This window comes from Cephus cinctus, unplaced genomic scaffold (assembly GCF_000341935.2).
Source record: "Cephus cinctus unplaced genomic scaffold, Ccin1 Ccin1_scaffold0590, whole genome shotgun sequence".
Lineage (NCBI taxonomy): Eukaryota > Metazoa > Arthropoda > Insecta > Hymenoptera > Cephidae > Cephus > Cephus cinctus.
Genome location: NW_014333237.1, coordinates 1 through 17,292, shown reverse-complemented (window position 1 = coordinate 17,292; position 17,292 = coordinate 1). Strand labels below are relative to the sequence as shown.

Here is a 17,292-nt window from a genome sequence, read left to right as displayed (position 1 = left end):
ACTCTCCATACCCATTTCTCTGTTTCTTCCTCTCCGTACTTTTATACTTTATTTGTGATCATGCAATATTATGCAACAATTACCTACTTGTGCATACAGAGGAGTAAAGATGTGCAATGACCGTCATTTTTCGCTGTTATCAATTGACACAAAAATGATCGTTAATTTCGTGTTTCCGAATTCTATCATGTAAAATGACCGTCATTTTTTTGTTAGTCACGAATATCGTGTTACGTAGGCCATGGTGGCTAGCGAGGCCTTTAAATTTGCTAACCAAAATTTAGAAGTCATCAAAAGAAAAGGATTGATCAGAGTTAACGTAAATAAAATTTGAGTGAATTCCGAGCGGTAAGAATACATTCAATGGTGGGTTCGCTGCTCGTTTAAGGTGTTGGAACACGCCTTGCTATTCCAACGTGAAGAGATATTCCCTGAAATGCTTATGGATGGGTAACAGGTATTGAATACGCGAGTAAATGTAAATTTTCGATATATTGTTACTAATAAATCAGTAGTTTTTAATTACTTGTAGTTGTGTACAGTGTTTCAGTTATGGCAAATACTGGGATAGAGATTGTGGAATTGAATTACAAAATCTGACTGTATGTTAGGCGAAGGTTAGGCGATTAGCAAAGGTGTCAGGTTAAGGCGATAAGAAATAGCATTAGCGGGACGTTCATTCAAATTACTCACGGACAAGATTTCAGTTAAAATGCTGCACCTGATTGGCTCATTGAAATCGTTTTTTGTCGTGTTTCGCTACGGTATAGCAAGTTCTCGATTCGTATAGTTCTCGCGTTATTCTCGCGATATCCAGGCAATTCTATGAATTCCTGTGAGTGTTCGGGAAGTGTAGTCCTGTGCCTTAGTGCAGCGCTGACCAGAGTGTCCTTTAGATACACTTCTCGGTCTCCACGGATTAGCTGCACCAGCTCCGGTGAGGACTCCCAATTTATTAATTGGTGAAGGGATCTCGATAGATAGTTAAGATTTGTTCCGATACGTTCTCGATTCGTCGCTTTCTGTCTCTCGCACTATTCGCCGGACTCTTACTCCGATCCTCTCTATCTCAAATCTAGCAGCCTGAGCGGCCGTGCATTTCCGTATCCGTCCGCTCCCGTTCGTGCATCCAGTTGCGTTTGCTGATTTTACGCGACCTCAAAGATCAGCACCTACGGTTGCGTTTCTTGATTTTTCGCGTTCCCAAAAATCGACAGGATCTGTTAAGCTATCGCCTCGTCTGATAGGTTCCGTCAGAATTCTCGTTTTGGTGGAGTTGAGCTTGTTCCACCCCAACTCCCAGTTTATACCGGCTCGTCAGTTCCCGGTGAAAAAAGAATTGGCTGGCACCCGTCTGGCTTGCGGATGCACGAACGACGGATGGACGGCCGAAGGTAATGTAGGTTGTTCTTGAAGATAGTTGGTTCTCGGATGTTTTGCTATCGGTGTCCAGTTAAGGAAAAGAATTACGTTACAACGTACTCTCCATACCCATTTCTCTGTTTCTTCCTCTCCGTACTTTTATACTTTATTTGTGATAAACCCCACTCCTTCCTCAAACACCTTTCTATCAGTCCCCTTATCGCTCTGTTTCATCTCCTCCTTCCCAACATCCTCCTCTTCCTTTTCCTCTCTGATTCTCTCTTGCTCTCTTAACACCCTCTCTTCTATACCTCCCAGCAATCCCATGAAATACTCTTTCTATTTTTCAATTTTTATTTCCTTATTTGCCCTCTTTCTTTGAATTCAGTCTCTATTCATAATTCCCCACACTTTATTCTCTGCCCTCGCTTCTTATGCTTTTTTTAAAAAAAAATCTCATTTTGTCTTTCTTTTTTTTCTCAGGTAGCTTGTTGTACTCTTTTTTTTTTCTTTGTATTTTTCTACTTTCCCCTTTCCTTTTCTTCATCTCCTGGGAACTTCCCCTAAGAAACTTTGGTACATAATATGTAATTACAATACATCTTAAACTATTTCTTTCCTTCTCTTTTTTACTTCTTTTAACCAACTTATCCCTTCCTATTTGTCTCACAGTATTCGCATCATGGTTGTATTTTGAAATTGTGTTCCATCACAGTTTCTCATCAAATTTTGTATCGTCTCTTTCCCTCTTTGACAGATTCTACACATTTTCTTGTCTTCGGTATCCCAGTATCTGTTCTTCGTTTCTTCATTGCCACATCTCCATCTTGCTTTCAGTTTTTGGTTTCCTCTATTTCCTTACTTTTCGAGGTACTCCGTTAGGTCTTCGTTTCTTATTATTTTATATCTTCGGGTATATTGGGATTCTCTGATTTTACTTATTTGTGCTTGTTTTTGTATGTCTGAATCCGGCATCTTCAATCAGTTAGCCATATTCATCCCTTTCTTTAGTAGTTTATCCACATATGCTGCTGCATAGCCGCCTCTAATTAGTTAATTACCTCTGTATATTACAGTTCCTATTTTCAGCCTTTTACTACAGGGTGTCTCAAAACTACTTTTATACCGGAAAGTGGAATATAGCTTGAGGACCGTGAAACAATTACTAATCGCACGATCCGTCTGAAGCAGTTAACATATGCCTTACACGACTGTACCTCCCACCACACAGCCATGACCCGCAGAAATCCTTCGTTCTGATCGGTGCATCTTAAATGCTTCTCATTTAAAAACTATTGCGGATTTTAACAAACGCTTTGTGGAAGGATACTCGGGGGATTTGCGGGTATCGCTTACTTTCTGGTGTAAAATTATTTTTGGGATACCCTATATATGGGAAATTCCTGGAGAAATCGGCCAAGAATTGACCTAGTATTTTTTAAAACGATTGAAACTTTTTTTTACATCAAATAGACGTGAAGAAAGTCGATACGTATTTTTTTTTGTCCGCAATATTTTTTTTCCAACACGCGCATAAAAATGGTGACTTTCCACACCTGTTTAGCGGGAGGAAAACATCTGATTTCCGTCCAATCACAAGGTTATCGTGTTTTCTTCCCGCAGTTAAGAAAAGTAGCCATTTATGGGGAGAGAATAACTCAACAACCAATCAGAAAGCGCGAAAGTGTTGTTACCCAAGGATAATGAGACATAACTGATCAACTCTGTTGATAAATAAATGTGTCTAGTGAAAACGTACTACCAGTCTTCAAGTAAATTTTGTGTTGTTCAGTCTGATTATTTTCATTATGTCGAGCGAAGATTTCGACAATGACATCACCTGCACACCGCCGGACATACGAGCGAAAGCTGAAATTGTGACGAGAGATTTACTGCCAACAAAATCCCGAGAAAAGTATACAGCTGTGTAAATGCATTCGTTGAATGGAAAAAGAAAAATCAAGTTACTAGTTATTCCGAAAATGTTTTTCTGGCATATTTTGGTGAAAAATCAAAGAGCTTAAAGCCAACGACTTTGTGATCTATTTATTCTATGTTGCGTAGTACACTGCAACTGAATGAGAGTATCGACATAAGCTCATTTAAACAATTAATTGCCTTTTTGAAAAAACAAATGAATGGTTATCAAAGGAACAAATGGAAAGTTTTCACCACAGAAGAAGTTCAAAAGTTCCTCGCTGAAGCTCCAGATCATGAATATTTGGCTACAAAGGTAAAAAAAAAACACCTAAACATACTAATTAACAACTAAACTAATCAAATTAATAAAAGTAATTACAACTAATTAAACAATTTTATTTACACGTTACTTTGATATTTGGAATACATGGACCATGCCGAAGTCATGAGTTGGTGAATATTACATTAAATGATATTGAAAACCACGGCAAAATGATGAAAGTTACAATCCCAAAGACAAAAAAAAACGTTCCGCGTTCCTTTGTAATTCAGGAAGAATTTCGTGCCATTGTCAAAAAATACGAAGCACTTCGTCCTTCGAATACTATCACAAATCGCTTCTTCTTGAATTTTCAAAAAGGAAAATGTCTCTGTCAAGTTATAGGGAAAAACAAATTTGCTACTATGCCAACACAGATCGCAGAATATTTGAAATTGCCGGATTCAAAGCGCTACACCGGACACAGTTTTCGAAGAACTTCTACACCTTTTCTTGCTGATGCTGGAGTGGATATCACTGCTATCAAAAGACACGGAGGATGGAAATCAAATACGATGGCGGAAGATTACATAGAACAATCTATGCACAACAAACAGGAAGCAGCGCAAAAAATAACGTCGTCGATAATGCTGCCATCATTGAGTAAACGCTCAAATAGTTCGAATCATGATAGTCCAAAAAAAAAAATTTTGAAAGCCGAAAATAATTCAGACGAAACATTGAAAACCGGACAAACTGTTATCCACCTGAGTAATTGTTTAGTTACCATTAATGTACAAAAGTAAATTGATTTATGTATCATTGTTTTTTTGACTTTTGAAAACACCAAGTTTGTACTTTAGTTTCTTTCCATTAAACAAAATTCAATAAATGCTCAATTATGAATATTGTTAAAAAAATAAATTTGTATTTCACTGTCTTTTAGTTTTTTTTAAATTCACTTTCTCTCCAAATAAAACCGAACTCTTTAAATTTTTTAAATGAAAATTATAAAAAAATTGAAACGAAATTGTTCATTGCTTTTATTGATACATTTCGTTAATAAATTATGAAATTCCTTTAAAAATTTTGGTCTATAATGATCTTTAAAATTCGTTTTTTGACAGTCGGGGGCTCCACCCCCCGTACCCCACGGCGGGACTTCGCTCCTGCACCCCACCAGGGCTCCGCCCTGGACTCTTCTACTACTGCGCCTTCGGTCCCTAATAGACCACGAAAACTTAATACATACAGCCCTATGCATTTCAAACAACTAGCACCACGCTAACTTCATTTTATCCTAATCCAATATCAATGTCTTGATAATCTTACGTCAGTTATTTATATCTTATTGTAAACCATCCTACCATTTTTCTGCGCTTATTGAAAAAAATATCGTGTGCAACACAGGAGAAAGACGATTTCGACTTGTGTGATTGCCGCCCTCGCTTTGCTCGGGCGGCAAGCTTCCCACTCGTCGAAATCGTCTGTTTTCCTCCCTAGTTGTACAATCTACTGTTTCTAATATTGATACAGAATTAGCACTTCGGTAACTTCAAAAATGAATATCTCCGGTTTTATTTATCTTAAAGCGATGAACCAACACTCTTTTGAAAGCTGGAAGAATAACCTATAAGAATAACCTATAACCTAAAAATTTTTCAATTATAAGCAATTAAATTGTTTAAATATTTTTCGGCAGAAATCGGCTTTTCTTAAAAATTTGAAAAAAAATATTGGATTCTGTATTCAATTCTGCTTCATACAAAAATTTGTTCAATGCAAGTTTCATGAAGTCTGTTTTTTTTTTAATTTTTATATCTTTGTTTCACCATTTCTTCATTCTTATCTTCCATATCCGCTTTTCCATCTTCTTCTTGTTTAACGCCTTTTTCACGTTGTCCCTCAACTCATGCCATATTCTTCCTTGTTCTCTTTCTTCGTACATTATTGTCCTTGTCTTTTCTTTGAATTCTTCAGTTTTTTATTCAATTCTATATTAATAATTCTTGCTGCACTTCTTCATCTTTGTTCATCATCTGCTCAATGTCCAGGGTTACCTATAGTGGCAGATGGTCAGATACTATTCTTTCTAGTACTGTAAGGTCTTTTACTCTTAATCAAGCTTGTTCCTCTTTTTCTTACATATGTAAACTATCCTGCATCATTCTCGCTGATAGTTTTATTTACGATTGATTATGTTCTTTCTTCCATAAGCTTTAGGGGTCTCCTTCCTTCGATATTTTTTTGGTTTATCTTTTAACTCTCCGTCGTTCCATATTCGTTCGTCATAGGATTTTCCTTTAGTCTCTATTCTTGCGTTCCAGCCCCAATTCAGTACTAACAATAAGTTATTTTCTATTAATCTATTTACTTCATTCGTGAACTGTTTCGATCCTGCTCCGTTATATGTAATGAAGATTCTCTATTTTAGTCCCTCTATGATTAGTGTTCTTTCCTGGACCCCTTATTCCCTCGCTGCCCCGCCTTTTTTCTTCTCTTATTTCTTTGTTGATTTCAGTAAGTATGCCTACTCTGGCCCTTTCCTTTCTTTTTTCCCATAACGCCAGTTGACATTCCTAGTTAAAACTCTTTGGTAGCTGCTTTTTAATTTTGTTTTATATGTTTTCCTCCATCCATGCCTGTATCAAGCCTACAAAACTAAAGTTTTCTACAAATTTCAAAAATTCTCTGTCCTTATTTAATACTCCAGCCACATTCCAGAAAAGTAATTCATACTTATCTTCCTTATACCAAATCATCTCTTTTTCCCTTTCCTCGTTTTTCCTTTCTTCTTTCCCGACAACTATTCTCATTTCGTTTTGACCGTTCCCTCTACCTTTTTCCTCTTCTCCGTCTTTACTTTCTGTTTCTGCTTCACTACGAACTCCTGATTTCTTTTCATTCTTACCATCGCCTCTTTGTTTTCTTGGATTATCTTAGCCGTTACTTCATTCCTCTTCGCTCTCACGGAGGCGAGGGAAGCACAGTGGTGTCCTTTCTTAAAAAATCCTTTCACAACTATTCTGCTTGTCCTGGGTCCCAAAGAGGTGTGAATGAACAAATGTCTCTTTTAGCTCACTGACCTTCCTAAAGATATTATTTTGTTTCCTACTCTGTTTTTCTTTTCGTTCCATTTCCTCTATATTTCTTTTTCGTACAATTTCTTGTATCCCACTTGCTAGAGTCACTTACGCACAGATCCAATTGCACATAAATGACTTTTTACTGCAAATTCTATCCTGTTTTAAATAGATGGAATAGACTTAGGTACAAGCGATAACTTATTATAGTATATTGTATGTAGTTTTACATTAGTTTACTCTGAGTATGGTTACGTAAGGTTAGTATAGGGTGGAATGTTTAAACTTCGGAGATTGAGTAGGTTAGTGGATAAGTATATTGTCGGCGAGCGAGCGAAGCGAATGAGTTCGACTAAACAGAGCATTAAATGTTTGAAAAGGTTCCCTCAGATAAAGATAGCTTACAATATCATTGAATGACCGATGAAAGATCGTTTATGAGGCAAAAATTCGCATATTCGTCCGATTGGGTCTGTGCGCAATTGGACATCAGTCCTACTTGCTTGTCTATTTATTATACTTTTCTTCTCTCTTACTAATTCTCGGATTTTTCTTTGAATCTCCTTTTTTCTTTTACATCTTTTCTTTCTACCTAGGTTCTTTTTTTTTCTTAATTATTTCCATCTTTTCTTCCTAACTCTTCATCTGTATTACTGTCATCGTACTATTCTCCCTTCTTTTAATTTCGTATGCATTCTTTCCCTTACCTTTGGTTCCAATTTCTTTCACTAGAATTTTCTCGCATTCTGCCTTTATCTCGTCCTCACTAAATTCTTTCCTTTTTGTCACTATATTGTTTCTTCTTTCTCTTTTCTCCTATCTATCAAATTTTATTTCCAGGTTTAACATTATTTTTCTCAATTCTTTATTTTATTTTATATCGAGATACTCTTCTTTCATTTCTTTTACTTCTTCTTCGAATTTCGCTATTTGTGTTATTAATTTCTCGAATCTTACCATTATTCTCTTTTCCATTTTTCCATGTACGAGAATCCTTCCAATGTCCCTTCTTTAACCGGTGACCTGTCTGTTTTTTACTTATGCTGAATGCCCTATTTTCTTCTTAGATTAGTTTTAATTGATCCTCTTTTTCTCTCTTCGTCTTGATATAATCTGTTATACTACCTGAACTACTTGTACGTTCGCGTCGCAGCTGAATCGTAGTCGTTGATCTTCCTCTCTTCCCTTTCGTTTCATCCGTCAATAGATAAAATTGTTTGTCTTTTGTTACAATGCTTTTATGCAGTCGTCAACAATTTCGTCACTTCATACGTCGACTTCGGAGTCCGTCTGCCTTGACCGTCTGCTGCGTCAGCTCACCACACGTCATCTATCCTCACGTTCAATACCAAGATTTTTGTACCCTTTCTCTTTAATAACACCTCTTTACTACCCATTGTCCTTTGTTTTCTATATTTCACAGTGTTTATTATCACTTTCTGCCTCTTTTGATACCTTTTTCACCTTTTTTCCTCAAATTTTTCCTTACTTCACTTTGTCAGTTCAGAAAAATCCACCTACACGTCTGTCCTCTACCATGTTTCCGACCAAAATCCCCTCACCTCCTTTTTTAACCCACTTTCCTCATGCCGCCATCCTCTTTTCTTTCTTTCCACCACACCTTTTTCCTCTCTTCTATCGCCTTTTTAAACTCTCGCAATCTATCCTGCATCTCTTCTTCTTATCGGATGGTGACCCAAATTCTTCTTGTCGTCAACCCCCTACCCCTACACTCTTTTTCTCATTGTACTGTTCCCTATTGTGCAGTCAATAATTTTTTTCCGTTCTTCCACCTGCATCCGTGAAATCTCCTTTTTCAAAATTCAAGTGCTCAAATCGTCATTTTTCAAAAAATAATTCCCAAACAAATGTTCATTCTCCTGAACGTTCATTTTTCTAAATGGTCGCTTGTTCAAATAATGCAAAAAGGCAGCGGCCGCGAGATAATAGCCGATCGGCATTCCGTGAGTATAAAAACTTTGAAATGTACGCTTAGGGTTCCCATCTATATCTTTCATCAGTAAAGCGAAAAATAATTTCAAAGAATAATTGGAATTCTTCTCGTTATTATACCAGACTCTTGTTAGTGTTAAATAACTTCACACACCTCACCAATACGGATCAATTGCAATTCTAAAAAGTCAATATCTGGCGATTTAATAATTATTTTTATGTCGCCCAAATATGCGAATATGCTATCGAACAATTAAAAGATCGGGTACTTAAATAATAGGAAACTCTTACTATCGAGTTATTAAATGATTACATGCTTAAATTATATAAAATTCATATAAAAATGTTTAATTGTAATTGTTTAATCGTGTGTCTCTGTTATACTTCATTCCTTCGTATGATATAGTGTACTGTGAAATTTCGCGATTTTGGAGGAATCTGAATCGTAAAACTTCTTGAAAAGTTTGTGCACTGGGCAAGCGTCTTGATAGGAAACAACACTTGATTTTGAAATTAAAATAATCGTGATATATTTTCCTATAATTTACATACTAGAAAGTCGAGTAATTGCTATCTCACTCTCTCATACTCGTATAATCATGTACAGTGTTTATTATTGTACCGCACGCCACGAGGAGCTTATGTCTCTATATTTTCTCTATTCTAGCCTCTAGGAGAGGGAAAGAGGTAGCTGGAACTATAATACAGCAGATTGCACAATACGTTCAGTAACTGTAGGCCAGCTGATGATAGGAATGGTAATGGTTCAGAACCCACAGATGATCACAATGATCCCCGTTTGCTGAACGTATTATCTTTAGGAAGGTTTTGATTTATTATCAGAAGCTACTAATCATGAAGACGTTGGAAGCTGAGTCTTTTTAGATAGGTTAGTGAGGTGGATCTGCACTCCTGTAAGTTTTGCTACACAGATGATCACAACGATCCCCGTTTGCTGAACGTGTTGTCTTTATGAAGGTTTTGATTAATTGTCAGACCGCTACTAATCACGAGGACGTTTGGAGCTGAGTCTTTTTATGTAGGTTAGTGAGGTGGATCTACACTCCTGTAAGTTTTGTTACAATAACTTCACTGCAGGATCATACAAGGGTCTTTAGGATGCTCTTCCGGTTACTGAGGGGTATCACAATGATTCCTTAGACCTGATAAGGACTGTGGAGAGCTGAAACAGCTACTAATCACAATGACGTTGGGAACAGAGCTTTTTAATGATTGGTTTTTGGTGCTTAGTCGATTTTTAACAGCTCCGGCGTATTAAAATTGCTGCAGAATATCTACAAGGATAGCAGGTTTTCTGATACAGAGGTGAAATACAATGCTCTCTGAGACCAGGACTTCCAAGGATGAGCTGACACAATTTGCGGTGCAATACCGTTCACTGATTTGCTCGGGAGTGCAGGATGGTTTCCCCTAACTGATTTTCGAAGATCATGATTCTCAATTTTTGCTGTTCTTTGCCGTCTTTTACTGTACACTTGTCGTTCTCACTGAATCTACCAACGAATCTAATAAATTCTTCTCGAAAAACCCACAGCTAATATCCTCGGGAGGAATATTTTATTTTTAGTGAGGAGAACTATTCTTGTTATCCTGAGATATTAATGTAGAATTTTGATTCAGTACGGCCTACTGGTGTTTCTATTGTGTTTGACGCGTTTCAGTTAATAGGGCTTGGGCACTTGTTTGAGTTGATTCCAATCGCACGACCGATTTTTGAATTCTTGGAATATTAAAGGTAATAACTCTAATATTATTCCTTAATGATTATCGCTATGACTAATTTCAAAGGAATTATATAATATTAGGGATTTTAAGGTCTTATATTCTCTGTTTTTTATCACCGTCGCTATCAAAGGTCGATATGAGATTTGAGGAATTCTAAGATTTAAGGAATTCTGTCAGATACAATTATGCACATCCACTATCTGCTTTGCACTCTTATATGGGGCTCTTAACGTATCATCTGTCATAGAGAATGGGTGGTTAGAAAGGAAAAAGGATAGAGAATAGGGGGTTATAAAAACGGAACGTCACAATATTCAAATATGCGTGGCAATGTGAGTTTCTATAAGAATAATGCTTTAGAACTAAAGATTTCAAAGCTTTTTAAAAGTCTTACGTTCAAGAAGTGTTTGTGAGGCCTGGCTACCTTCTTACATTTTCCAAAACCCAATTCTTCTCTTCTCCCCCCCCTCCCCTCCTTCAGCCTCTCCATCCTGTTTCTCCCCTTTCGTTTTCAACGATCTTCTGCAGATCCGAAACTTTGATCCACCCGAGTGTTAAGTACTGGCACCGTGTTACAAATTTCAAAACCAACACTTTGTACACAAAAATGTTGAAAGATCAAGGACATATTATGATGAAGAATAAAAAAAGTTTATGAAATACAATTATTTAAAACAATGATATGAACCAACTACCGCAAACTATTAACTTTTTATTGCTTTGTTCACAGTGGCTGCCCTGAGATCTGATTTTAATTGCTGTTTGCCCTGCGTCTCTAAATGCATCCCTGCATTAACTAAAGCTGATGATCAATTTTAATATTACTATATAATATTCTTATATATATAGTATATCCTGGTCAAGGTAATATGTCTCATATATAAAAAAGTAGTACCTTTTATTTAAGCAAATTTGATGATACTTTGGAAAAAAATGTTCTTACATAGTCATACATAATCATACATATGAATTTATCTGCATATTTACTTGATTATATATAATACATATGATTCTTTATAGCTAGAGAAAACCATGTGTACCAATGTATGTTAATTAAACTTAACGATGCAAGTGCTATTCCCTACGTTATAAGAGTCAGCGATTAAACTTGTAAAATGCGAAACACGTTTATGGGAATCTTATAATAAATTACTTATCTGGCTTTGTAACTTACTCAAAATAGAATTGTATTTATTCATTTATATTATTAAAATGTTGTATTCTCCTTTGATCACTTTTCGTAAGTGGGTAGGTACAGGCTACTCTAGGAAGACGTATCCCCTCTCCTTCCGCCCCTCACTTTGCCATCTTTGATGTCACCCGAGCGTTGCGCGAGCAGAGTTCTCTCCCCCGCATCGCGGTATGATGTCAGCCCCTTCCCATGGCGGACCTACCGGTATTCTCTTCTCCCCGCGTCCACTTTGATCCTAAGTCTTGAAATCCTAGAATACTCCCGCGCAGCAGTATGACGTCAGCCTCTCGCTCTGGTGGGTCTAGAAGCTGTAACACCTGTTCCCGGATCTCCTAAGATTAATTAGAGATAACTAGACCCGGAAACAAAGGAGTACCTTCGTTCGATCGGTCCAATATCTTTGGATCCTTACACGACACACGAACCTGAAAGATATGCCGATGGGCGCCAGGCATCCAGTGATGCCACAAGGAAAAGATAATGGAATGCACCAAGATAGCGCTAAGAAACGGAAATCCGACGATACTCGGACCGATGCGTCGCGGAAGTCTAACTAGCTTAGCCTCGATAGGTATAAGAGAGGAGCTGGGTAATTAGGAAGTAAGAGCCGTAAGCCAGTTTTACGTAACCAAAAACTTAACACTTTATTGCACCTGACAATTCAACATATAATAAATAATCAAAACCCGTCACAAATACGAGAAGCTACCAGAGGTAGTCGCGGTATTATTTAATACTGGCAGGTATCGATAATGGCTAGAAGGTAGCTTATAGCCCCACCAGGTAACGAGCGTAGATATTACTAATTGGATCTAGCTACAGGCAGTAGACAGAGTACGTACGCACAGACAGAGAATTTTATCGGGACGTACTCGTGGCCTGCGACAAGATGTAAGGTAACGCACGCACGTACGGTCAATCTGACGACTACACTGTCACGCTTTCCTAGTTTTCCTTTCGCATTTCAGGTATCACAGGCAAGGCAGGGTTGAAATAGCCCAAGCCCATAAGTCGTCAAGAGGTAAAATAACGATAACGCAAAATAACAGAGAAAAACACGGAAAATCATAATAATAAATTCGATTCGAGACTGCGTGGTCGACACTCGGATTGACTTCTGTCACTAACGCCGGCCATACACGCTACGGTCTACCGGAGAAGTCTACCTGCACAGGTGTGCAGGTCAACCTGCCTGTGCAGGTCAACCGGACGTCGGATATGTCTCCGGTGTACCGGAGTGGTCTTCAGTTTTTTCGCGATGGCATCGAACGAGGACGCACTTGCTTTGGTGAACAAAAAACTGACGCGACCTGCGCAGGCGACGGGAGTACATGCACACACGCACAGGTACATCGTACAGTGTCACTCGAAAAAATTGATTTTCGATCTTGCACCGGTCGCCTGTACAGGTTAAAAAAACTGCACAGTTCTATTCCCACACACGCTCCGGCCTACCTGCGCAGGCATACCTGTGCAGGTAGACCTCTCCGGTAGACCGTAGCGTGTATGGCCCGCATAAGGGGCTAATGCTATTCCAGGTAGCATGTAATGCCTTGCCGACTGACTCCTATTCTTGCGAATTTTGGGAGTCTCAAGGACTCAGGTAGCCGTGGCGGAATGTATGCTATCCCAGGTAGCCGTTCTTATTACAACCCGTATAAGACAAATCTTACACACGCGATCCGATCAACCAAAGAAATAGGTACGTCAACACTTACGGAAATATCCGGACAAGTGTACTCACGCAAATTAACAAAAACGTAAAATAGAATAAAATGAACGGACGAAACAAAACAGGCTCTTCGCCGTGGCCGTAATCGGGGAAACCACCACTAGTATGAGTTAACACATCACTCGCGCACTAGCATATTTAAATTATCAATCCGGCGACGAAGCTCTTCGATGGACGCTTGCTTAGGTCCATAGGCCAACACTTCGCTACTAGGTAGCTTGCAATTCTATTGCTCACGTAGATAGCGTGAACAGTTTCATACCCGGTTACAAGAAAGATCGCTTACCAGATAATGGGAAAAAGAAGAGTCCACACAAAGAACGGTGGTACTGTTCCGTAGCAGTGAGATTTTTGCGTTCACTTAACAGGAAGGTCCACGACGAAAGAGGACGATTCCGATTCTTTTCGCGACACCCGGGGTGCTATCGTTCCACCCGACACTTAAATTCCCGATTATAATTGGTCAATTACTTATCGTGATTACTTCCGCCAATCCTAGATGCATATTGATAATGTATCGCCAAGATCTAAGATCATTAACCCTATCAGGTAGCTTTAAACGTTCGAGCGGTTGCGTGCGCATCATTCGCGCAGCCCTCTGGGTAATAGTAATTTGCTAGCGTTCCGACGTAGGGCGGTACTGGCGTTTTCCCCGCTGCTATGCCGCTGTCCGCATGTTGTGCCGCGATGTTTTGGAAGTCTATTCGTCGCGTTTGACGTCTTACTAATGTGCTCCGAAATGGTGTTGTGACACTTCGAGTCTTCGTGACTGACAGGAGGTTGCCGATGCAGGTAATCAGGCTGATCGTCGGCCACAGGTAACGTATGCGGTTCTCCCGAAGGTAAGTGAGCTATTGTGAGTCCGAAATACTGGATTCACGGTTTTGACTCCTGGAAAGGGTTTTCGGGAGTCAGGTACTTTGGGATTCGTTGCCCAAGTAAAAAGTTGGAACTTAATTCTCGATAACAAGTAAAAGATTTATTTGAAACAAAATAAGTTACGTTAGAATACACTATCAGAAATAAACCGTAAACGTGGTGAGTACGAAATCACGAGGCTGGAGGTTAGTACTTCGACTAAGTTACCGTAGTAACACTTCACTCGTAGCTTTCTTACTTCGTCTGATGTACCGACAGGCCGTCTTTTTTTTGGGGCAGGCTTTTTATATTTTAATTATGGAATTTTTTAGAGATACAATAACCAAAGGATTGTTTCTATATTTCGCCATGATGTCGGTGATGTGTCTCCTTTGTTTCCATAATATTAGCGAGTGGAATGTGCCGCGTCGCAGCGTAGCCATTCCGTCGCTTCTGACGTAGGCGCGTTTTCAAATCTATATTATGGTTTACAACATGCCTAATCCCATAAAAAAAGGAAAGGTCCATTCTCATGGACTTTTCTTTTAGTCTTTCTATTGTTTTGTAGGTCGTTGTACTGGTTACCTGCCTCGTAATTTTGCTTAGATAAATTTTGCTGACATCGGAGTTCAGTCACCCGAGTGTTTTGTAAGGTGTACATTTGTTTTACTTCCCGTGTACATTGATTTTATTACAATTGAGTCTGAAACTACGATGTGACCTGATTTGGATTTGGGGAAGAGTTTCCTATTACTATTACACTAGGTGGAGTAGTTTCTCCAGGAGTAGTTGATTTTGCCCTTTTTCTTAAGAAATAAATTACTATAATTCCTAGTATAAAAATAGTGATTCAAAACATTGTCCCCATCGAATAGGAGATAGGTGATGATATGATATCTACGAAAGTATCTATGTTATCCTTTATTAGGTTGTTCTCTATTTCTGACATTTTTCTGCTTAGTGCGTTTAGTTCGCTAGGATCCTTTATTAGGCTTCTTAGCTTAGGTTATATAACCTAAGCTAAGTATATTATTATTATTAGATACAATATTTGACGCATAATTATCAGTAATTAGTGTTAGGTTTAGAGGAGGTAAATAGTTCAAATTTACATCTAACTTATATTTTCCTTCGGTTTCTAGGGTGAAACCTTCGGTGGTTAGTTTACATTTTCCTTTTATTTCAATTATACCAGAGCCTTGCATAACTACTCTTTTTGGATTTTCATTATTACATGATACCATCATTTGTTCTGGTTTGTCCGCTACATATAGCCAAGAGTTGGGGTTCTCCATTTCGATTAAGCGTGTGTTTTCGATTTTGATTTGCCTTGTTTCGCATGATGGAGGATACGACGATGGATGTGCAAAAAGTTGGGTTTCACAGGAACCGTATGGTCTACTTTTAAATACTGGGTGTCTTGCTTCACAGAAGTATTGACCCTTAATTCTCTTACAGTTCTCTAATTCGGTTTGCGTCATTCTGATAAACATTTGCATCTCGTGTCCCACTATTGCGTAATTTTCTTCCGCCTTAATATAAGCGTATGTGCCATTTTTCAAGTGAACAGGCAGAGAGTGTATTCGGTTTATGTGATACTCTTGGGATGATGTGAGCGGTATCTTGATTATAGTAACGATGGAGTTACCTTCGCTATAGGCCTCTAGTTCCGTAATTTCTTTGAGGTATCTTGCTTTTTCGGGTATCAAGGCTATTGGGTAGTTTACACCTTGAGGTAAGTGTTCTAGGGATTCCTTCAGTAGCTCAATTATTTTCGGATATGACACTATTCCTGGATATATGATTCCCTTTTGGATTTCTACCAGATATTCTGCTAGATCCTGAACACATCCGTGGAAGATTTCGATGTATAGCGAGAGGATGATAAAATGTTCATCGAGTTCTTCTCGGAAAGATTCCAGTCTGAATCCTTCGTCCATTTGTTGTTTGATATGAGATGTGAGGTTAAAAAGCATCATGTCGCTGTGTTCGGCATTAGCTGCATTTATCATTGGTAGATTTGCCTTGGTGATCTGCACCTGATTTTTTAAAGCGGTTTTTAATGCGCTTCCTTCCTTATGCATCCATGTCCTCGGAATCCATTGTCCCGAACAAGGATTTGGCTAAAGATCCTAGTCCGTCTATTAGTCCTCTTTTCCTGTTTGAAGGTGGATCGAGGGTGGTTTCTTTAACGTATTCTAATTTGGCTTCTATTTCCTGAAGAAGAGCCTTAGAAGAAGTGCTGAAAGCCTTACATATCCTTTGCATTTCTGGATTGCATTTTGCATTTACAGATCCACACATTCTTTTAGTATTTGACAGGTAGTGCTTGATAGTGGTCTCTCTTTCAAATATGGGTCTTAAGTCAGTGTGAACGATCAACTTCTATGTATCCTTATAATTTACAAGGTTTCCCATTTTTTCGAAGTATATCCCTGGAGTTGTATGGAATTCTCTTATCGTCAATTGCTGAGCTGTTGCGTTTTGGATTTGGGTCGTCCCGAACCATAGTGCGGTGAACCTGCAATATGTGTAGTTTGGCATTGTACGAAAAGGAAGTAGAAATTTGCCATTCAGCCTTTTGTGACGTATAAGTTTTCGTGGCTATATAAAGCGTGATTAGCTGTTGATGCTCATTAAGCATCGAATCATGTGCCCGAATAATTCCTCAATTTCAAGGGTGGCGGAAGAGTCTCCTTTCCCCACAGGGGTAAGGATCTTATCCGAGGCGGAAAGGACCGCCAATTTTTGCGGAGGGCCGAGGTGGCTCTCCGAAATAGAATCGAGAGGGCACTGACCATCTCGTTGACCGGAGTGAGTAATCAAACATTCTTTTTCTCTCTTTTTTTTTTTTTTGAATTTGCTTGTCCCCTGCATTTATTCATTCTCTGTTTTCCCTCTCTTTTTTCTAGCTAGAATGCGAAGGCGAGTCCGGGCGGACCTACGACCCCTGGTGGTCTGGCACTGGGGAGAAGGGAGTGTTACAGAGCCCGAGCTGTTTCGCCTGAGGAAGTTATTCGGGGTCGAAGCTTATGAAATCGAGCCTTGGTTTTGATCAAGAACAAATTTTTTGTATACAGACTGTCCCAGACGGTCCCACACAGTCCCAAAAATACACCAGTCTGTCCCAGACGGTCACAGACAGTCCCAGACTGTTCCACAAAAATCCCAGTCGGACCCAGTCTGT

At 38.8% G+C, this 17,292-nt stretch overlaps 1 protein-coding gene and 1 long non-coding RNA gene across 2 annotated transcripts; both read left to right on the top strand.

The window, feature by feature from the left end:
* Positions 1 to 2,035: 2,035 nt before the first annotated feature.
* LOC107268812 lies at positions 2,036 to 4,384 on the top strand. The gene is made up of 2 exons (XM_015741941.2): positions 2,036 to 3,595; positions 3,726 to 4,384. Exons 1-2 carry the CDS (start codon positions 3,501 to 3,503, stop codon positions 4,345 to 4,347), a joined length of 717 nt encoding a protein of 238 aa, XP_015597427.2. The 5' UTR covers positions 2,036 to 3,500; the 3' UTR covers positions 4,348 to 4,384.
* Positions 4,385 to 11,051: 6,667 nt separating this feature from the next.
* Positions 11,052 to 11,503, top strand: LOC107268811. The gene is made up of 2 exons (XR_001537934.2): positions 11,052 to 11,187; positions 11,344 to 11,503. It is a non-coding gene; the product is annotated as an uncharacterized LOC107268811 (long non-coding RNA).
* Positions 11,504 to 17,292: the final 5,789 nt, after the last annotated feature.

Coding starts and splice junctions, on each gene's coding strand:
- LOC107268812 (XM_015741941.2), top strand. CDS start 3,501: ATGGTTATCAAAGGAACAAATGGAAAGTTTTCACCACAGAAGAAGTTC. Junction 3,596..3,725: donor ATGAATATTTGGCTACAAAG/GTAAAAAAAAAA, acceptor ACCATGCCGAAG/TCATGAGTTGGTGAATATTA.